The sequence below is a fragment of the Cupressus sempervirens genome, chromosome 3 (assembly GCF_028749045.1).
Source record: "Cupressus sempervirens isolate cs-2001-9-10 chromosome 3, ASM2874904v1, whole genome shotgun sequence".
NCBI lineage: Eukaryota > Viridiplantae > Streptophyta > Pinopsida > Cupressales > Cupressaceae > Cupressus > Cupressus sempervirens.
Genome location: NC_143120.1, coordinates 580,151,191 through 580,175,749, shown reverse-complemented (window position 1 = coordinate 580,175,749; position 24,559 = coordinate 580,151,191). Strand labels below are relative to the sequence as shown.

The window sequence follows — 24,559 nt, the reverse complement described above, 5'->3', positions numbered from 1 at the left end:
ATGGTTGGGAGAACATGAAGTGACAATAAGAAGCTTCGATGACTAGATGGGCAATTTAGGAAAAGTTCAAAATAGGGTGTCTCATAATATGGCTAACAATTGCCAACCTATTATCAAGTGGTGTTGAGAATTGTGTATGCTACTACAACAAGAAACATTAACCACCAAGGAGTGCCATTTGACTTTGAGTTTGAAATTGACAAGTTGATGGACACACAGCATTAAAACTTTGAAATTTGAATTCTCTTTATTGTAAACACTTAGCCAAGTATAAGATAAAGGCCAAAGTGTGACAAAAAATCTTATAAAACAATATTTATGACCAATAAGGCAATTTCCATGTAAAATTATACTTTCTAAACTTTTTTTTTAGGAAATGTACTGATAATCTTTTTGTTATCAATTTTTGTCGATTGGTGCACATCGGGAAAATAACTTATGTAATTTGACAATGCTTTTGGACTGCACAAGTCGTGAGCAAGATTAGAGGTTTTCTTTACTACTTTCTTTCCTACTAATGTTTGCACTAAATGGGATTTGTAATTGCATATTTTTCAATTTAATAAATAAATACTCAAACTTCATTCTTTTACCAATTAAAAAAATTAACAATGTTAAATCGTTTAATTAAATTATTGACATATAGTGTTAGAATAATGAATTTGATTTATTGAATCAAAAGAAAATTGAAGGCTTATCATAATTTTAATAGCTTTCATAATGTCAAAAGAAGTCATCAATATTATGGATAATTCATCTCAAATTTCTCAAGTTGAAAGGAAAATATTTGAGAAAAAAAATACAAAACCTTCACAAAAAAAATTCAATTAGAAAACATTTGGTAATAAACAAATGCATAACAATACAAAACTTAGCTTTCTATAATGAGAAGTTCCATTTTTTTGAGCATGCCTAAAACAATTTAATTACAAAATGTTGCACATACAAAAACTTAAAAAGATTGGATAATGAATCTGAAGTTTTCTTGAATAGAAAGTAAAATTGATTACAAAATTGCAAGAGTCAATTTGCAAAAATTGTGTATGAGCACATTTATGCTTTACTTTATTCACACATTAGTTTATCTGCTATTATATAATTATCAAATAAATTATCCTTTGTGTTTTCCCTTTTTAACCTAATTTATAATATTGCATACATATATTTATTGTAGGTCACTAGGAATAAGTAACAAGTTGGACAAGGTGATCAGTGGGCATGTCTAACTATACAATATTAATTGAACTATGACGAGGTACATATGGATAGATACATGGTATGCCATATACCTAAGGATAGTAGGGAATTTTGTCAGATGGGTATTTGGTGCCATTTAGAGTTGCATCCCACAAACATGGGTCAACGCTCATACTTGATTAGGGTTCTAGAGATGGAATAGCAGCTAGACATAAAATGAGAAGAAAATGTGTTTTCGCTGGCATTTCAATCAAGCAACCATGTTGTGAAGGATATTGTGACTCAAGGCACCAAGGCACAAAGATGAAGAGTAGTGAGTTGCATAATTAGTCAAAACTACATGACCAAAAAAGGAAGTTGATTAAGTCCTAGTTACATTTTACTATGGAAACAAGCATAATTTAGAATTGGAATGCCATAAAAAATTCATATAATGTCCTCCAACATTATTCAAATATTTTTCTTTTGATATTTTTGAACCAGTAACTTTTAAGTGTTGGATTCTTTTCTAGTCTAACTCATCGGTTGAATGACTGAATTAATAATGTATTCTACATATAAAAGTATCTTCTCATAGTGCAATTTATTTGTGATATTATGTTGAAGATATGTTCTATTATATTTTAAAATATTAATTGATTTTTTATCATTTATATATTCAAATCTCAATTATATTACAAGTGCAAACTCCTTAAAATTTTAAATTAAGATGTTCTCTCATGATTTACATCATGGTATGACAGTCATATTTACCAAGGTTTGTTGCTCACAATTACAACAATGACACTCAAAGAGAAACATTCTCAAGCTAAACAAAATAACAATCTTTTTGATAAATTGTATTTCTTTTTAACATAAATATAGTAGGTTAAGGAATATTTTGAAAGCCATCCTCCTACCCATGTCATCACCATCTAAGGTTCCTATCTGCGACCATGGATCTGGATACCTGCAACTTCATGGTCCATCTTCTGTGGTTGCTACAAGTGGTCTTCTAGCGTGGAATGGTGAACCTTCGCCTCGATAGGTGTCTGGGAAGCCCTCTTCTCGAGAGGGGGTTTTCCTGTAGCAAATGTGGTTATCCTATGTGAGTTTGGGGCTTGGAAGGCAATTTTGAAGGGTTTGTATGGACCCTCTTATGCCCAATCTCTATAAAATGGCAGTGATTCTCAAGTTTTCTCCAAGTCTAAGGTCTCTTCACCTTTTCCTACATGCAACCCTATTCTATCAATTTGAATAAAGATTAAGTTACAAAGATTGAGGAACACACTGAGGCTCTTGAGGTGGATGTGCTCATTTGTTGATTCAGGGGATTTTGGCCCTCTCTCAAGGAGCTCCACACTTGGCTCTCAAAGCACTAGAAGCAATACCTTACTAACTCTACCCAAATCTTTCATCTAGTAAGGGGCTTCTTTATTGCCAGATTTGATAATGCGAATGATAGGAGAGCAATTTTATGTGATCATTTTTTCACTTGGGATAATTGCTTCCCTTTAGTGGTAAAACCTTGGCACAAGGACTTTGATCCTACCACTGAATCTTTTTGCAAAATGCTCATCTAGGTCTGTCTTCCTAACCTTACTCTAATTTTGTAGGATCAGCCCAACAGGTTGTTGTGGTTGATAGTGTTGTTGAACCTATTAGTTGTAGTTTTGTTTTGGGCGGGTCCTGTGTTGATGGAGTTGCTTTTGCTAATCTTGTCAGACTTGTTGCTTGTGTTTAGTTCTGCTGAATCATTGGCCTGGCATTCTATGGCTGCTAAGATCAAGGACGGATGGATCATGGTAAAAGGGGAAAAAAATTAAAAATTCCCTCTCATTCTTCTTCTAATCTCTAGAAGTTGGGGATTAAGGGGAAATCTTAAATTTTGTTGTATTGATGGGTGCTCTAATTACTAAGTGCTTATCCCTTCTTGAACCAACAGATTGTATTGGGGCTTGTAGCTCACCCCCTTTCTATCGTAGTTTCATTGTGTTTTTTTCCCAGTTTTACTTAGTTGTGCATAAGGCTTATCTTTCAGGTTGGATCAGCAAGTGTTTTGCTTTACACCTTGTACTCGGATTTTAGGGCCCCTTCAAAACATGTTTTCCTAATCAAAAAGAGTCTTTAGTGTATCTTGATATTAACTAGCAGCCATCTCTACCATAGTTTCCCAATGGCAATTACAACATTCACAACAACAACAACAAAATTAGCCAAACATAGTAACAAATTTAGGTGAATCTAATCGTATTTCTTTATCTCAAATTATATTATAATACAATATTATTTAATAAATTTATAAATTGCATACATGGAATTGTTAACCAATTTCCAATTATTTTATGTACTTACAATTCTTTTATTAGCATAAAACTAAATAGATTGCTATGAAATGTATAATCATGCTACTGCATCAGGTTGCCTCTCTGGGCGGGCAGCTTGAAACTCTGGCAGTTCAGCTAATGCTTCATTGATATTGCTCAGAGTCGGATAATTAGACTGCAAATTAAGAGTAATTCATAAAATTAGATGCTTAGCACACTTACTAATGTAGAAAGCTTCAAGAAAACCATCTACACATGAGCTGACTTATATCGAGCAACCAATATGAAAGCATGTTATCCACGTAGAGGGGTACAAAAGATAACAAATCTATAAATTTCATAAACATAGCAAAAATGTTAAACGTAGATTTGACATTTGACAATTACAGAGTCATTATCACAAAGTACAAGCATTTCAAACAAGAGATCGGTTTTTAAAGCCTACTTCAGATCCGAATCTTCAATCATAATGCCAGCCGGATTCTACAACAATCATATTCCTAGTTCATTTAAAACTTATAGAAAAGTCTCTGGTCATGGTTCCCATCAGAGAACATAGAAGGCAAGAAAGAAAGAAGTAATTATAGAATTCTCCTTGTAAGAAACCATAAGGAGGATCTTTAAGAGAACACAAATGAATTGATTTCATATGTATGCACACGTTCCTCAATCAATAACAACTTAGTGCATTTAGTTTAGCAAGGCTAATATTTGAACAGTTAAAATTCCACAGCATTTGCTAAACATTCTCTATAAGAACGTTTGTGTGTGTCTGTACTTTTGATGAAAACAATGGAGCAAATTCCAGAGCCGTCTATTTGGAACAAAGTAGTATTCCTTGACAAAGAAAAACAGATTTACTATCCATTGCTCAAACAAAGGATTAAGAAAAAAAATTCAATCACATCTCTATTATTAGGAGATATAAAAGGGTTTATTACAGCCCACACGAACATATTCTAGACGATGGCATATTGGGAGGCAGAGACTATGGAGTAATAACAAAGTGAGAACACAAAGAAAAATGCTAATAATGCTTGGACCTATCTACTTAATTAGTCTGGCCTATCTATTTTTGTATTCCAGGGTCACATGCATTACCTTCAGAATGGTAGTCCGTACATGTTTTGTTAGTCTGTTTGTCTGATTGTGTGTGAATCACTTGTAATTAGTTAGCAGACATTAGTATTTGATTCAAGTGGTTGCTGAGATTTGTGTTTCATTTCATAACTATTGGCTTTCTTAATAGCCTTATTGTAGATAAGGTATTGTGATTTGATACATGATCTTTCTTAATTTGTATGTATGTGAACGCATGCATTTTTTATTAGTGTATTATATTTCACTCTTTAAATTTATCTTCTATTATCTTACATTATGTTATCTATAACTCAATAGATCTTTCTTTTATGTTCTATTTGAATGTTGTGTTACATTCTATTACTTCTAATTCAACAGAGTTCCTCTACATATATGTAGACCAAAGAGGATGACGTATAAAATAAGACTGTTGTCAATGATTACAAAAAACCTATTTGAAATATTTTGTTATTACCATTAACAACCAACTCTTAATAAATATCACACCAAAGACAAACTTGTCTGCAAATGCTTGAAAATCAACAAAACTCATGATTTGCATGATTATTTCAAGATTTTTTTGTAATTATTCAGGGAAAAAATTATTACAGGTCCATTTTATCCACTTTCAAGATTCTTTTGGAAAATAAATTAAATAAAAGCAAGTTTGACAAATCACGAGAACCATTTTTCACTGATTTCTAGTTCTATGCAACTACATCAACGTTATTATAATAACACCTGGCCTGAAGGCAAAAAATCCAGACAGTTGAACTATCACTTAGTAAAATTCTTCCTCAAGCCTCCAACACACTTACCAAGGTAGTGCCAGGAAAAGAACAATGCAAAAGCCACCTGGGACCAGTAACACTAATGACCAAACCTAAATTGTCAAAGACAACTTGGAAGTGTTTTAATCATTGCAACTAATATACATGACACTTAGAAATGGTAAACAAAAATTATAACGATGCACATCTGCATAGTTTGTTATCAAAGTTGCACTGTCATAATGTATATGATTTAGGGAGGACTGCACAAGATGTAATTACTGAAACTACTTAGGAGATATCAACTCCTTTGGGAGCAAAACTGAATATATTATATTTAGGACAGTCTTGTTGTAGATGTTAAGATAATTAACATTGTCCATGTTCAGAAAAAACTCCAGGTTTGATAAAAATTAATAGAATACTAGGAATTCAAGCTTTCCTGGAAAATCCACATCTGTTTCTCCAAGATATCCTTACCCTTAAAAAGTAGAACTACAAAACGAATGAATTACGAGGACAAGAACAATGCATTCTAGCATTAACCAAATCCCCATCCAAACATTACAAGATCCAGCGAAACATTTGCAGCCCACAGAAATGCTAGTGGACATGTAATATGAGTTGTACATTAAGACATTATCATCCAAATGAAATCTTGGAAAGACAACCCACCAGCTGTCCAAAGCCATGTGCAACCACATTAGCCTGCACATCTTGTGTAATGTCCCCTTCTTAGGCAGTTCAGACTACATAAGAGGTTGACCTACAATCAAGGGTTACTGTAGGTTAGCAAAGTGGTTAGTGGACCCAACCAAAGGTCGTGGAGCCTAGCAGGGAGATCCAACCAAGGGTTCTGGAGCCTAGCAAGGGGCTTTACAAGCCATTCTACACATTTTGAGGCAATTCTTTTTTTTTTTGAGGGTTCCTATTGTTTAGGAGGCTGGGAGATGGCCAGTGGTGCATTCTAAGACATTTCCTATGGTTTGAGATTGTTTCCTAAAAATTAAGAAGGGGTACTATTTTTTAGGAGACTGGCAGTGGCCCTACTATTATTGGACAACATCTTTGGACCTGTAGCAATATTCAATTTCTAGTTCTGATTTCAGGGGATGATTCTCAGGAATCAAAAATAATATTAAAATAATGGCTTCAATATTCACATTATATATTAAGTACGCATTTTAAATAAACTTACTCTATATTACTTCAATAAAGTAACAAATAGAGGGAAGCCAGCATCTTACGTAATACCTAGGAGACTCAACAAATTGTTAGTTCTTGCCATTGTAATGTTCCTGTTATAAAATAAATAATAATTTAATCTTTGTAACGGACCGATTGATTTATTTTATCTTGGACCCATTTTTATTTTTGTTTTCGTAGTTTGTGTCACCGTCGGCTATCTTTGTACACCCTTGGAAAGATTTTCCTGATAGGTATTTAAGCACGGCTTGTAGGAAGTGTGTAGGCATGCTTTTGATTATATCTCTCTGTATTGCGGATTCCTATTGGAGTTTGGAATTGTTCGCCATTTCGGAAGTGAAAGATCTTCCCTATTTGGCCCGTGCGGTTTCGGTGGGATTCAACCCTCACCCTATTCTGTCTATATACTTCTCGGTTCAGATCTAACAAATCGAAGCTCTATCATTTGCAAGTTGATTCTCTTGTGATTGAATGAATAAGGTATTTCATCAAAACGATTGTGTTTTTCCTTGCATTTCACTCCCCATTCTATTGTCTACGGATTCCACCTTTCATTCCGTATTCACTTTCTTCTTGTGAAACTTCATTAACCATATTGCCCTCCCTATTCCACCGTACGGTCTCTTTGTATGGCTTCCTACTTTCATTGCGTTACCGTACAGACTTCTCTCCCTGTTGTACGGCCTCCTCCATTGCTTCCACGTACGGATATTATGCTCTTCCGTCTGTATGGTTGCTTTCCACACACTACCCCCGTACAAATTTCAAGATACTGTATGACCTTCATAACTCCAAATTGTCGTACGACATTCACCCCCCCTGGCGTATGACCTTCCAATTCCTATTTTCTACTACCGTACGACTAAGAGACTAAGTTCACTGTACAGCCAAAAATCATCCTCCCCTACGGCCTCCTAGGAGGTACCGTACAGCCTTCTTTGTGCTCTGTCTAGATACCGTACGGACCCCCTTCATTTGCACTTCAAATTTTCCTAGCTCATATTTGAAATTCATTTAACCGGCCGTACTTGGAACACTTCAGTGGTATCAGAGCGCTTCGATTCTGCCAGCCTATGGACAATGAATGAGAGTTTATAGCCGGAAGAGGAGAAGGACACATTCTATTGATAGAATGGTGGACGAATGGGAACCAACCGCCACCTAACTTGTGGCACTTTTGAGGAAACTTGCTCAGAATCAGGCACAGATCACTGACACGTAGCGACTCATGGAAGAAACTCTCAAGAAGTTGGTGGAGAACAAAATATCTGGAGAACAAAATGGTCACAGCGCGGACTCAGTGATGGGTAAATCAAATCCTCAGCCAGCGCAATCTTGACCTTCCATGCCGATTTTTCCACCATGGAAAGAGACACAACATGAAGGGACACAACCAGCCTTCAAAGAGATGAGAGAAGAGTGGAAGAATGCAAACCTTGAAGAAGATATATCATACAAATATTATGCAAATCTAAGAATGAGATATTCGGGAGGCAGAAACAGAGGATACTTTAACGATGATCTCAAGAGAAAGTTGAGTAACGTGAATCTATCTCCATTTGACGGATTGGGTTCCATATCAACGCAAGGGTGGGTGATGAAAGTCGATACCTACTTCCAGCTAATCTTATGCCAAAAGAAGCGATCAAATTTGTAGCATTACACTTGGAGGGAGTTGCGCACGAATGGTGGCACCACGACATCATCACATTAGGGCATGATCAAATAAAGACATGCGGAATTCACGGAGAGATTGATAGAACGATTTGATGGGAAAGATCTAGAGCTCAATTTCGAAGATTTGGCGCAACTGAGGCAAATTGGATAGGTAGATCAGTTCATTGCAGAGTTTTCGAAACTTTCTATTTTGGTCACAGACATTTCTGAAAGAAGGCGGGTCATGCTCTTCATGGACGGACTGGCAGAACCACTGAAAGGTTGCGTGAAGGGATTCAATTCGTCTACCCTATCGGAAGCAATCAGTAAGGCACGAAGTATGGCATCGTTGTCAGCATCATCTTCATCCTCCCGAAGTCACACACATCCAAAACCGCCGATGTTTCTATGGGACAAACCTCTGCCCAACAAACCACCGTTGGATGAAGCTACCCGATAGGAACACTGAAGGAAGAAATTGTGCTTCAATTGCAAGGGCCCTTGGGAGCCTGGCCACCGATGCCTCGAGAAGGGAAAGATCCATTACATCGAGGTGGTGTCCAATGATGAGGACGAACATGAACAAGAAGTGTCGGTTGAAGATGACCAACCTAACACTGACACCAACATGGCCAGTTTAAACCATACGGAGAGGATTGCCACCTTGGTACAATGCGGAGGATCCATTGCATTGGTTGGCAGTCCGAGGTGCACAGTTTTTCGTGTGCAGGGTACCCTTCAAGGACAAAGGGTTACAGTGATGTTGATAGCGGAGCTAATTTGAATTTCATAAACTCATCCTTGGTAAAGCAAAAAAGTCTCCCTACGGAAGCATATGCAGGCTTTTAGGTCAAGGTTGCTGGAGGGACTGTCCTGCCCTACACGCACCTTATTCCTCAGCTAAGCATCACAATGGCGAATCACACGGTGATAGAGGACCTTTTTATAGTGGACCTCGGTGACATGGAAGTCATTCTTGGCGTATAGTGGATGAAGACCCTTGATGAGTACACTCAAAGTTTCAAACTGATGGACTTTACTTTTGCGGTCGACAGAAAGAAGGTTGTCCTCCGAGGGATGGAAAATGAAGGGCCGAAGGAAGTTTCTGCGCATCGAATGGAGGCAATCTTGCAGCACGATGATGTTGCGTAGGCTACGCATTGTTTTATCTCGACAGAACCTATAAAGGGGCACCGAACACCTCCACAAGATAATGAACTCCAGGATATCTTAAGTAGGCATGAAAAAGTTTTCATGGATATTCCTCCTAGCATACCACCTCACCGAGGGTTTGAACACACAATCGAGTTGGAATCAGGAGCAAAACGAGTCATAACCCCACCATACCACCACCCCAAGAAATTCAAGGATGAGATTGAATGGACGATTTAGGAATTGCTTGAGAAAGGATGGATCCATCCCAGTTCTAGCCCATTCACATCATCCGTGGTGTTGGTAAAAAAGGATGGAACGATGCACATGTGTGTGGACTATCGCATGTTGAACAAAAGAACAATAAAGAATAGGTATCCCATCCCACGTATAGATGAGTTGTTGGATGAACTTCATGGCATGGTCTATTTTTCAAAAATAGATCTCCGTTCCGGATACCATCATATTTGAATGAGGGAAGATGTGGAGAAAATGGCTTTCCGCTGCCACTACGGACACTATGAGTTCCTGGTCATGCTGTTTAGATTGACCAATGCACTTGATACATTTCAATCATGCATGAACTGCATCTTCAACAAACAGTTGCGTAAGTATCTATTGGTATTCTTTGATGATCTACTTATTTATAACAGGACATGGGAGGAGCACCTAAAGCATCTGAATGAAATTCTAAGTATCATGGAGGAACAGTCCTTGTTCGCCAAGCAGTCCAAATGTGAGTTTGGTATGATAGACATATTGTACTTGGGGCATGTTGTTAGTAAATATGGGGTTCAAGTGAATCAGGAGAAGATTCAGGCTATCCTCAATTGGCCTCCCCCAAAATCACTCATGGATCTGCAAGGATTCTTTGGATTGTGCAGTTACTACAGGAGATTTGTCAAAGGATTTTCTCAACTCAACGCACCTTTAATGGATCTGATGAAGAAGGGAGCTTTCCAGTGAAACGAAGAAGCACAACTCACCTTTGATAAGCTAAAAGAGGCCATGAGCACTTGCCCAGTTCTTGCACTGCCTGACTACACCCGACCGTTCAGTTTGGAATGCGACGCATCCGGGGAGGGCATTGGAGCAGTTTTGACGTAGGATAGACACCCCATCACCTATGAGAGCAGGAAACTTACACCAGCAGAATGCCTATATTCCATTTACGAAAAAGAAATGTTGGCCATTGTACATGCACTAACCAAGTTCCGGCAATGTTTGGTAGGTGCCAAGTTTGTCGTTCGCACAAATCACAACAGTCTGAAATATTTCCTGGAGTAGTGGGACTTGAATGAACGACAACAAAAATGGGTAAGCAAAGTTCAGTCTTTTGATTTTGACATTGAATATGTAAAAGGGAAGAACAATGTTGTAGAAGATGCTTTATCCAAAAAAGCCACCATCTGCTCGCTAGACTAGATCTCAGCTGACTGGAAGGCACAACTGTTAGTAGAATATTCCAAGAATACATTTGCCTATGAAATAATGGATGGCCACACCCACGATGATCGGTACAGAGTGGTGGATGATATCATCTACTATAAAGATTAGATATACTTGGTGCCAGAATCCAAACTGAAGCAAAAGATTTTGAAGGAAGTACACAACTCACCTCTGGCTGGACACCCCGACTTCCTTAAAACTTACAGAAGCATTCGGGAGAGATTTTCATGGAAGAGATTGAAAGGGGACATGTTGCAGCATGTAAGAGAATGTACGGTTTGCCAACAGAACAAGTTCGAAGACACTCTTCCTGCCGGGCTGCTACAGCCTTTGCCTATTCCTAAACATAAGTGGGAAAGTCTATCCATGGACTTCATAACAAGTCTTCCCAAGGTGAACGAAAAGGATTGCATCTTCGTAGTGGTTGACAGATTGACATAAGTGGGAAAGTCTATCCATGGACTTCATAACAAGTCTTCCCAAGGTGAACGAAAAGGACTGCATCTTCGTAGTGGTTGACAGATAGACAAAGTATGCTCACTTCTTCGCCATCCTCTCGGACCTTCAAGTTGCACAAGTCGCCGATCTATTTTTCCGAGAAATCTTTCACTTGCACGGGTTACCCCAAAACATCGTCAGTGATTAGGATGGACGATTCGTCAATATTTTCTGGACAGAATTGTTTTGGATGGCAGGGGCATAATTATCACCGAGCACAAGTTACCACTCGCAGGCAGACGGAAAACTGGGGTTGTGAACAAATGGCTCAAAGGCTACCTTCGGAACTACGTCTCGACACAACAATGAGCGTGGGTAAAATCGATCCATCTCGGAGAGTATTGCTACAATACCACATATCACATGTCTATCGGGATGGCGCCATTCAAAGCTCTGTACGGGCACGAACCTCTCTCCTTCATCGACACAATTTTGGGTGATAGTTGCGCTCGAAGGGCGAAGGATTGGCTTTAGGAGGGACAAGACATACTACAGAGCTTGAAAGAGAACCTGCAGCAAACACAAAATCGATAGAAGGTGTACGCCGACAGACACCGGATAGAGAGGAGTTTCGAAGTAGGGGATCTGGTCTATCTTTGACTTCAGCCATAACAACAGTCTTCATTAAAAGGAATAGGTAAGGAGAAATTGAAGCCACGCTTTTATGGTCCCTATCGCGTGATCCGTCGCATTGGTGAGGTAGTGTACGAACTGGAACTTCTGGAGGGTAGCTGTAATGGCCCTCCTCAAACCTGCTCTCAAAAAAATGCTGATGAAAGCTCAAGGAATTTCATCAAACAATTCACATGCAAGGGACGTATGACTGATATAGTATTTCAGCTGGCTTTAAATGACTCTTTTTTCAATTTTGCATCAATGAGAATCTTGTGCTAGAAGACTCCAAATGGACTACACAATGACCTAACGTGAGTGTGCTACTAATTTTGACAATATTCAGTGCATATATATGATCTAAGCATGAGAAATGAACACCTACAGCCAACTGGCATTTTTAAAAACAGTTGGTATGCAAACTAACTAGCTGATAAATAATGATATTGAATTGCTTAAATGACACCAGCAACTATTATCTTCTTAATTTGCAATGAAATTTCTAATACAATGCTCATGAAATATGGCCAAGACTTTTGGCATTTACATGGATTACAAAATGATAATGCTGGTATAATGCACACTTACAGCTGAAACTTATAACACCCTAAAAAGAAATACTTACAAAGGAACCTGGTTGTAGATGGCTGTAATAATTTCCTTCAATGCTGCCCCTTCTGCTTTGCTTTTCTGATTTGCTTTTTTCGACTGCTTTTTTGAATCCGCTTTTTGAACTGCTTTTTCAGCCTGCTTTTTTGGTTCTGCTTTTTCGGGCTGCTTTTTCGGACTGCTACCATGTTGAATCTCAAGACCATATCTTTCAATGGCGTCAAGATTTCCAGCTTGAAGGGATTTCATCCTTCAAACTATTGAAACATAATCTCCAGAAAATTTCCCAATTTCTTTGATATTTCCAAGCATACTTAAAAGATGCCCTTCCATTTCTTTTATAGTGTTCTCACAAGGGCTCCATCCTTCGTTTTCTCAATGTGGGATAAAACATAACTCCCTTTATGTAAGTTACGTCTCCAATGTGTTATAAAATAAAGGGGACTCTTTTAATTTAAATATTTCCCACAAACTATAGTCTATGCATTAATAAAGTTAAACATTTAAATTTAACTTTATAAAATAGCTTTATCAGTGCATAACAAATCTTATCAGTGATAAACAAGTCTTCTTGTCGATTTTAAACAATTACCATCGACATACCATTGCCACTGGATGTCCGCCCATGCCCAAGATGACTTACTATAAATAGTAAGTATGCCCAAAGTTGCCTCAAAACCCCTCAGAAAGACCTGCAACTGAAACTATCTAGGCCAAATGGCCTCTAAGCCCCTTTAATGTCCTGGTTAGCCTACGGGACCGTGGGGAAATAGGCTAATGACAACATCATGCTATGAATGCTAAAAAGGGGACATTACAGTAGCCGCATTCATGTCTTCCATGTTTCATGTCTGAAGAAGGCTATAAGGCAAAACATCACAGTCACTATTGACCTTCCGCCACTCAATGAGGAAGGGAAGCTCATTCTGGAACCTGTTGAGATTCTCAAAGTGCGTGAAAAGGCCCTACGGAACCGAACTATGAAGGAATACTTGGTACGCTGGTGACACCTATCGTTGGACAACGCAATGTGGGAAGGCGAGCACATCCTCCAGCACCTGACATTGCACTTGCTTGATGACAAGCAAATTTTGGGACGAGAGGATTGTAATGCTCCTGTTATAAAATAAATAATAATTTAATCTTTGTAACGGGCCGATTGGTTTATTTTATCTCGAACCCATTTTTATTTTTGTTTTCGTAGTTTGTCGCCGTCGGCTATCTTTGTACACCCTCGGAAAGATTTTTCCAATGGGTATCTAAGCATGGCTTGTAGGAAGTATGTACTCATGCTTTTGATTATATCTCTCTCTACTACAGATTCTTGTTGGAGTTCAGAATTGTTCGCTATTTCGGAAGTGAAAGATCTTCCCTATTTGGCCCATGCAGTTTCGGTGGGATTCAACCCTCACCCTATTCTGTTTGTATACTTCTTGGTTTAGAACTGGCAAATCGAAGCTCTATCATTTGCAAGTTGATTCTCTTGTGATTGAATGAATAAGTTATTTCATCAAAACAATTGTGTTTTTCCTTGCATTTCACTCCCCATTCTATTGTCTACGGATTCCACCTTTCATTCCATACACTTTCTTCCTGTGAAACTTCATTAGCCGTACTACCCTCCCTGTTCCACCGTATGGTCTCTTTGTACGACTTCCCATTTTCACTGTGTTACCGTATGGACTTCTCTCCCTATCGTATAGCCTCCTCCATTGCTTCCAAGTACGGATATTGTGCTCTTCCCTCCATACAACTGCCTTCCACACACACTGCCCCCGTACAGATTTCAAGATACCGTACGGCCATCATAACTCCAAACTGCCATACAGCATTCACCCCCCCTAGTGTACGGCCTTCCAATTCCTATTTTCTGCTACCATACGGCTAAGAGACTAGGTTCACCGTACGGCCAGAAATCATCCTCCTATACGGCCTCCTAGGAGGTACTGTACAGTCTTCTTTGTGCTCTGTCTAGATATCGTACGGACCCCCTTCATTTGCACTTCGAATTTTCCTAGCTCATATTTGAAATTCACTTAGCCGGCCGTACTTGGAACACTTCAGCCATAGGCAAGAAACTTATGGATTCAGTCCATATTTTCTTATTAGACTAGTCAACTAACCAATCAAATGAAACTATTACAATTTAATGAACAAAACTATTTAGGTTCATTATTATTTTTTATTTTGAGGAATTTAAAAATATGATTTCTTTGATTTCTCATTGGTTAGAATGGGAAAAATCACTTTAAAAGAAAATAAAAAATCATTACCATACCAAAACTTAAAAGCTTGGTCTAGAAAAATTTAGAAACGAATGGGCAAAGAGGTGATTCTAATCTAGACCAGTCTCAAGTCCTATCTAATTATGCAGAAGGCAAGACACAATCAATCATAGAGGGTTCCATGTACCCGTAGATCATCAACGACTGCTCTGCCTCCACACATCAGTCCAGAAGCTTTAGCAGGCTCTTGTTATTCACTTGTGATAGGGGAGGATTTGAATGCAACATCTATGATGGCATGAGCTAAACCACTGTCCTAAGTCATAAGAAGAAAATTGGACAACAAAGAAGATGCAAAGAGATAAGAAGTGAGATTGGAGTGCTCTAGTGTTATGTAATTTTGGCTACAATATTGACAAAGTAATCAAGATTGCATGTTCATCAACAACATGGCTGGCTTTAAGTTGGAAATGATTATACAGTTCCTATATTCTATGGAAGCTCAGTATCCTAGTTTCACCAGCATATGAGGAGGTAGGTTATGTTGTCAGATTCCCATCTCTGGCAGGTATATACAGGGCTAACCATCTCTGGCAGTTTTCCATGAGCACTAGGGGTTTCACTTTTAGTAGTCTTTGGTTTTATTTCCAGTTGTTTCCCCAATGTAGACTATGTTGTTTAGCGCAGTTCTAACCTATAGCTGTAAATTTGGTTTCTGTATCCTTTAGGTTATAGTTGTGTAGTGCTGGAGCAGTATTTTGTAATTGGTTCTGCATATCTCAAGCCTACAGGGCATTTTTTAGTCTATATGTTATTTTACCCACACCCACTTATCTATCCAAAATAGGAATGCTAATATATGAAATCTATGGAAGATTATTAAATTTTTATTTAGATGAGATAAGATGTCATATCTACCAACCTTGATAGCCATAAACATTTAGAACCATAGTAACACGGAGACGCATCCCCCCCCCCTTTTTGCCCCACGTCACGGAGACTTGGACACACCGGGGACTTGGGGACTCCGTCTCCCCATCCCCAATGGCGCCACCATATTCCACCACCTCCGCTGAGGATAAGGGACATCCCGATGTTGACTATTTGTTGATTCGACTATTTATGTTCAATGTTCAATGTTCCAATTCCATCCAATGTTCAAGTATTCACTCTTTTACATCTTTACATCTTATATTGCAATACATCTTTTGATAACTAGTAATTTAATGTACCATATGTATATATACACAAACCCCCTCCTATCCCCCGCCACCCTCCCCCTGCAATCCCCCCACCATCCCCAAAATAAGGCACCTCTGTCCCCCCATTCCGCTGTCCCCCCATCCCCCAGGGTGGTGTAACTATGTATAGAACGGATACAATTCTATAACATGTGAGCTATTCAATATACATTCCAAAAGATATAACCACTCTCAAATCAGTTCAATCCCACAATGACCTAGAATTTAAATCTTCCTCAAAAATCAATTTAGAATATTTTAATTCAAAAAAAGAATTTATATAGGTTGGAAGGCCTCCACCTCATTAATTAAGAAAACAAATGTAAGATCACTTAGCTCTAAAGCTGGTATAAGAAAAGGCATTATTCTGTAGTCTAGTAACACCAGCAATTATTTATGGATATGATCTGTTGACATAAGTTCTGAAGTACTGCTTACAAACCCCCAGAAGCGATCAGCATTCAGAAACAAAATAAAAATGATAATAATAGTATCAAACAGTGCACTTTCTCAGAAGAAGATCCCCATCCTGCTTTGTTGTTTCTTCATCTTCTTCTTCTCCTCGCCTTTTTTATTATCACAAGGACAGCTGTGCTATCCATGCCCAAAAACATTCCTTCCTCTCATGCAATCGCCCCATGCTTACCCAGGCTTGAAAGAAAATATGTGCAGAAATAGTATGCATGCCCTTGGACCAGAAAAAAAATCTGTGCAAAAACAACACTAATTATGCCCTAAGAACACTGTAATCTTTGTCACATTTGATCAGCACAATTTGTGGCGCCAATCTTTTTGGGATGACTTCCTGTCAGCACTAAGTTGCAGCACAAACCCAGCCCCCTTACCCATCTGTACAAAACGCCCATTCCATGGCATTGATATATTCGTTTAGTGTATCTTCTGACCCTGAGCCACACACCATGTAAACATGTAGCTGCACAATGTATATATACCCAAAAAACATATATAAATGCCCTAGTCTATAGCGCTCTACCCATTCTCTTAGCTCCCTTCAATTCCAGCTGTTGTTTGTGATCCATTCTCTCAGCATCTTGTACAATAGTTTACCAAACAAGTAGAATATAATTCATTTTGATCAACAGCCAGGGGGTTTGATTGCGCAGGAATGTAACTGTACCCTGAAATTCCTGTTCATCCACATGGATCTGAGGCCTCATGTGTTCCTTTACCTTCAACAAACCAAAACTCTGAAATAAAGGATAGCATTGAGAAAATTCTTGTGATCAAGCTCCTTGGAACCCATGGATTTTCAGGCAGAAAAATCGTATTTACCTTCATTGTATAGGATTACTAAATGCAAACAACTTTTTACCTGCTCTGTTTTTTATTCAAACAATTTCTGTAAAACATTTAAGAGATAAGTTATCAAAGTGTTGCACATTCTGACTGCTACTTGCAAGCTCCCCTGAAGATTCCAACACTTATATTAAATTCTTTTGAATCCGTATTCTGAACTGCGCTTTCATAGGAATATATTGCACTCTTTCATCTCTCATAGGTGGTTTCCAGTTTCTACATGCAACATTCATTTTTTACACTCAAAACTTGCATTTTCTCTAGGTGGTTGCATGTATGTAGACATGTAAAAAAATTGAAGCACAGGGCACATGAACTGTCTATGAATGCCTCAAAGAAATGTAGCCTTCAGCAATGATTGTAAAATATCTAAGTTATCGGTTTGGGTTCGGTTCTAAGTTCGAAGCTCGAGAACCAGTTCACAAGTTCATCAAGATTTTGGAAAGGGGTTTGGGTTCGTTTGTACAAAAACATGCAAAAATTATAAAATATCTATATGTACACACATATTTATGAAGCACGAGTTAAAATTAGAATGTAGCATAGTACCATAAACACATTTAAGCAACAAAAACACCATAAACTTGTAATCATAGTGATCATGCCATCATATAGTTCAACATCAAAGATTCAAATCATAAAAAATATATCATAGCATCAAGTTCAAGTATCATTGTTTCAAGTTCATTGTTCAACTAATAGAATAAAAATCCATTAATATTCTATGATCTTCAATCTTCATCTTATTCTTCATATTCATCTTCTTCATCTTCTTTTTCTTCTTCCTCTCCGGCATTAGTTGAGCTAAGGCTAATGGGATCAGCAAAAGCAACAATGGTATTGGCATCAAAGTAATCAAAATCATCCACTGTAAGCTAAGAAGTGGAAGCATCCAAGTCCGCAATCTCTGCACCTATATCCTACTTATTTGTCTCCCCTTCTTTGTGTTTGTTGTTGGTAAAATCTATATTGTAGTCGACGGGTAGAATAGTATCTAAAAGGGCGCATGATGGTTGAGTCACCCCTTCGGGAAGATATATGTACACCGTCCGGAATGGACTTTGTAATTATCATCATCATTGGAGTTATTGTAATAAGCATATTGCGTATATGAATAAAGTATTTGTTCTGTGTTATATCTTACCATACTACATGTGTTAAGTATTCTTTTACCCTGTATAGTAAACAGTATTCTTTACTCTTGTGTGAAAGAAGGTGCAAGTTGTAATGCACAAATACCAAGTTCTCTTCTTTTTCGGATTGCAACCTATTGCACTTCACCGAGTGGATGAAAGAATAAGTGCCCCAATTTCTTTCTGATGCAAAAGAACTAGCAACCTATGAAAACAAGACACAATAAGCAATTACGAAAAGAATTAATTCAATTTTATAAAAATTTAAAATTACTTTCTAGTCATGATGCTTTTGAAGATAAAGTGAGCTAATTTTTTTAAAATAAAACTTACTTGTGATATAACTTTGATTGCAAAGGGCTGCAATATTTGGAATCTTTAGCCATGGAGGTACCACTAACTATGAGCATCCTTCCTGAACCGATGACAAAGAGCATCGTTACTTAGACCTCTAGCATTCACAAACTCTATGAGCTCATCCATGATTACATCTCTCATATCATCATCTGGAACTAGTCTTCCAAATGTTGCCTAGTACCCGTTAGACACTTTTATATCTCTATATGGTGGCAACCTTCCTGGTAGACTACACTATTGAGAGCTATAGTATTTGGGCGTCAAGGCATAGGCAAGCAAATGTAGTGGAGTGGGCATTGTGTTCCATCTTCCAACAATAATTGCTTGCAATTGTTTGAAGGTCTCTTGCAGATCTTGCTCCTCATTTATAATTTGTTTAATCTTCTCAAGCATTAAGTCTTTGCCATCATAGATCTCTCCAAGGCAAGGCCTACCCATGTCAGTGTAACTAAGCATGCTCATAATGGGCTCGGTGATCTTAAGGAGATACTCCACACAATCCTACCATGAGTTAGCCAATACCCTATCCTTTATTTTGTTTTCCCTATCAGTGTTCTTTTGCTTTCATACACCCCAATTGTGGCTGATTACCATACCTTGAAGTGCCTCTTTCACTTGCCCAAGTCATCTCAAGACAATCATATGTGATGCAAAACGGGTCTCAAGAGGGAAAAAAAAAAAACTATTAGATACATATTTTAGAAAAGCATATACATTGCACAAGCAATATATAATAAATCAGAAATTGTCAAATATCAAAAATTAAATTACTAGAGTTCAAATTCATTTACCTTCAATATCTCCAATTTTGAGTAGTTTCTGAAAAGAGATTGCGTCATGTGGTGGTTTGTGACAAACATTTGGATGTTCTCAGCCTCTTTATACACTGTTTTGATCCATCAATTTGGTTCCCAATCTTTTGTAGCATAAGATTTTAAGTGAATGGTACGCACAAGGTATCCAAAAGATATGTTGATATCGCTCTTCACCAACAAACCAACAACTCTACAATTCTTTGTGCTGCCCGTTATTACTTGGATAATGTTTCTAGCACCCACTTATTCAATGGCCTCAATTAGGATATTAGCAATAAATAGCCCATCTTTTACTTGGTCCTCACAATCCACTGCTTTCAGAAATATTGCCCCTTTAGGGGACACCGCAAGGACATTGATCAAGGGACGGTTCCTGGAATCCTTCCACCCATCTGAAACAATTATCGCCCCTATCTCAACCCATGAGTCCTTTATAGGCTTCAATTGATCTTCAATCCATTGGAACTCTTGATCCAACAAGGTGGTGCTTACTTTCTCAAACCCAGAGCCACAATACCCTCTTGGAGCTTCATTGGCACACCTCAACATGTCCTTCCAAAATGGATAGCCAACAACTTTAAAGGACAACCCATTTGCATATAGGCATCTTCACACTTTAATGTTAGCAATTTCTCGACTCTTATTATAAAAAGCAGTTTTTAGTGGTCCCTTTCTTTTGTGTGTAAGGGGTACAAATTTAGTCTTTGTGTCCAATGCGGTATTTAAAAAGGGGTGGTCTTGTACTATAACATCTGGGGGGGTTGCATTTCCTTTGCTCTTTTCTTACTTTTATTGTTGTTGAGTTTGGTTGCCCTACGTCCTTCTCTATCTTCTGTTGCCTCATGCTCTTCAATATATTTTAACATGATTTCATTTGGTATAGGGGCACCTTGTTTGCTAGGGCATTTATTGACTCCTCTTCTAGTGTATCCACACAAATGACCTACCACACAATAATAAGAACTATTTCTTTTTACACTAGAACCACGACATCTACAATGAAATTCACCACCTCCTGGAAGGGGTTTTATAATATTTACATACTTCAATAGAGGAGAATTAGAGTTGGGTTCTATTCTTTGTTCATTCTGGTTCCTTTTTGTTATGGCAAGAAATTATATACGTGTTCATTTTATAATTTATATGCAAGAAAATGAAAAATTCTGAAAAAAATGGAAAAGATCTTATAAAGAATGAAAGAGAAAAAAAAAAAAAAATAGAAAAAAAACAAAAGCAGATGGAACAATAACTTACCTTTTCCAACCATTGTAAGCTTGCAAATGTGTAGGAATGAGGCACAAACACTTGAAGAGCACTCACAAATCAATCTTTAAACTCCTTGTACAATCGAATTCTTGCTTAACCATTTTTGTGCTCTTCCTTAAGACAAAATAACCTATTTGGAAACATAAAATGACAATGAGAGGCCACCAAAAGCAATTCATAACAACCTTTTAGAGTTGTGGATGCCAACCAACTATTAATTTTGCAAAAAAACATGTTTTCAGCTATCTGCAGGGCCTAGTAAACAACGGGTTCAAACTTGGTTTGAATTTCCTGGCTTGGTTCACCTAGGTTCGAGCTGGTTTCAAACTCCATCATACTCGCAGGTCAAAACTAGAACCCTACTCGAACTAGAGTTTGAACCAGACCCTAACTTCATACCAGTTCAACCTTCTACAAGTCTGGGGGACGGGAAGGGAGGTACCATGGTAACTTAGTGAAATATGCACAAACGTTATTTGTTGAAGAGATTTTCAAAACATTAAAGGGATTAATGCAATTGACAATTGTAAAGTCAAATTCTAAAAATCTGCACCAACATTGGACAAGTGTATGGACATCTATCAAAGTATAATGGAATTTAAATGGTTTCATTTTAGATCACAGTAGCTACCAAAGCTATAAGCTTAAGTGATATAAAATCTAGAATACCAGCATTAGGTAGCTGTCAAATATATTTAAAAGATTTATATAATTTGCATGTGATACTGTGAGTTATTTCAATTGTCACAAAGGTTGAAGACAACATGGTTGCCAAAGTATGTCTGTCATGTCTGCAACATGGAACAATTAGATCTGGAAAAGTAACCAGTCCATTTTTTAAAAAATATATATGTTTTGCTTATTATTTTATATTATATTATAAATAACGTACGTAATTTTCCAGAAAAAATCAATTTTCTTTATTATATTTTACAATAATAAATATATAATATTATTATAATATGTATTATATGTTCATTTATATTTACTATTTAAGTATTAATTTTATTTCTAAATATTACAATATTTATATTATAATGTATATTATTTGATCTATTATTACAATCTATCTTAAATTACAAAATATAAAGTTAGAAAAGTAAATTAGAGTATTGTGACCTTAATCTAATCGAATATGTAATTAAAATTTAATTTAAATCTAATATATGTACTATTAAATTTTGTTTCTATAATTTATTATTAAATTAATTTATATTACTATAATTAAAACATATAATATTTTCACACTAAATTTTAGAAATAATCTACAAATATAAATATGTCTAAAACAAGTAGTAAGATATCTCACTTGTGTAAATATGTTATAAAGTCTAATATCAAATATTAAAGAGAAACTTTTTTAAAGGTTATAATTTGTATCTTCCCTGGACAACCATAGGATCTTCCCTCTAAGAAATTAGAATATCTTCATGGATGCGCCTTTGGCTTATGCCCGTAGCTAGTTATCTGGGAACATCGTAGCTGGAATGTAGTTCAAATGCATCTTCGTCAATGGTTATCACTGTCTAGGAATAACAAATATACTTGTATAAAAGACTTGATGCCACGCTCTAAGACAGTCTAAGATGTGGAAGCATAGATAGAGCACATGCATAGATGAAAATGCCACACGTATTTGCAAATTAATCTCTAGCCACATGGCCTCACATCAGCATTATACCACAATCCCTTAAATCAGATTGGCTTATGGTAGCTCCCTAAGGATGTAATTATGAATATGTAAAACTTCACATTCTTTCTTTCATTTAGTGGTCTCAGCAGCGTAACATTACAGGCCCTTGATCTTCTATACCCATATTAATCAGGGTCAAGTCCTTTACAAAAGAATGAATACAAAATTCACAGTGGATTTTGACATAATGTCATTCAAATTAATCCCCTCTCAGGCATTTGAAACCACAAAACTTAAAATAAATCTGCATCCAACTACTTTAGTTAACCGGTAGGAATTGAGTTCTATAACAATGTTAGCATGAATGTTGTTGGTATTCCTATGGGGGAGTATCCTAACATTGTTAGAGAGATGATATAGTGATCATATGTTGCATTCATGGCAGTGTTTTTCATTGATGTCAACATACATGTTATTTTCTAGAAGATGGACAAAGCAGCAGACAGAGATTGAGGCTGTGCAGTTTGAGGATTGAAGATAAGACTATATGCAGTTGAGGATGTGTTCTACAGTGTGTTCTGATGGTGTGGGTAAGAGCGTGCACAAAAGACTGTTGACAATTATTCGAGATTTATTGAAGACAACGTTCAGACAGAGTTCTTGAGAAGCAACTGTTGATGGTTTGATTATATCTCCTAATAGAGATAGAATCTAGTTGTTAAGCGATATTGTACAGAGGTAGAAGACATGATGAAGATGTAGTGGTCAAACGTGCACATCCTGATGAGCATCGTGTGAAGAATTGTGAAGACTGTGAGCCAACAGTTTGGTTGTAATTGAGAAAATATGTAAAGTTTTAATGTAACGTGTAATGTATTATCTTAATGTGGTCCTATATTATATTTGTAAATTGAGAAAGCCTCAAGGCCGACTCAATAATTAGTTTGAGGAATTGGTATAAAGGAATGTTGTTTTCCTTGTAGTGAGTGTGTAATTGATTTGAAAATGCGAGTATGCGAACTTGGATGTGAGATCCAGTGAACTTGATATTGAATATCTTGAGATCAAGTAAGTGTTTGGTGCGATTAAGGCACGACAAGCTAACAGAGAGATTGTATTTGACAAAGAGGTTACTATGGACAGTTGTTAATTGGTATCATTATGCGAAGGATACTACTAAGGCCAATTGGACATTGAGTTGGGTGGTCTTGCCCTAGAAGTTGTTTGAACAGTGGATCCTATTTCCTTCCACAACTCTTAACAAGGTTGGCACAACTCCTAACAGGGTTGGAATCTCCTCAGAAGGATTCAAAATCTCCTAACAAGGACTGATATGTACTGTATGTAATTCACTGACTCTTAATAGGGTCCATCCTCTTACAAGGAATTTATATATTCGTACATTTTGTGGGTACTATCCCCACTAAGATTTTCCCTCTAATCAAGGCTTTCCCTATTAACAAATCTAGTGTTATTGTGTATGGTGATCTTGCTATGGTTGTTGCACTAATTGATTAAATGTTTTACTCACCCCTCCACTCTCAATTATCTTGGTGGACTTTACTTTCTAACAAACAACATCATTTTGTGAGATAAATATATATTTATCCACCATCAAGGAGCTAATTAAAAAACAAATATTACATTCATCCACAATAGATGGCACAGTGGCCCTTTAAACTCTCTAAATAAAGGCCATAAAAGTGGATAAACTGGGCTTGGTAAGTTTTTTTGGTCTCAGACTCGAACTCATACTCAACACCTAGTCTACATGAAATTTTAGAGATCTTCCAAGGAGTTAAAACTTTTAGGCTTTGATTGTGTACCTGTCATTAAATCAACTTTAAAGACTTATTAAACTAACCACTTAGAAGGTACTTTGGCCACATACATGAGTACACACCTAGCCATGGTTGCAAGGCTTGGGCTTCGCAAATTGAAATTAAGGACTCAAAGCTTTTAGCCTCATCCTTTTATTATGCACCCTTCAGAAAATCAGCTTTAAAGACGTGATCATCAAGCTCAATGTTCCAATTG

At 37.2% G+C, this 24,559-nt stretch overlaps 1 protein-coding gene across 2 annotated transcripts in view; it reads right to left on the bottom strand.

Moving 5' to 3' along the window:
- Positions 1-3,313: 3,313 nt before the first annotated feature.
- LOC149567752 (glutathione S-transferase 2-like) overlaps positions 3,314-24,559 on the bottom strand; it is a 227,971-nt gene continuing 206,725 nt past the window's right edge. For both annotated transcript variants that reach the window (XM_089821011.1, XM_089821012.1), the window contains one exon: positions 3,314-3,678. In XM_089821011.1, the coding sequence (XP_089677137.1) occupies positions 3,580-3,678 (99 nt within the window). In that variant the 3' untranslated portion in view covers positions 3,314-3,579. The remainder of the gene's footprint in view (positions 3,679-24,559) is intronic.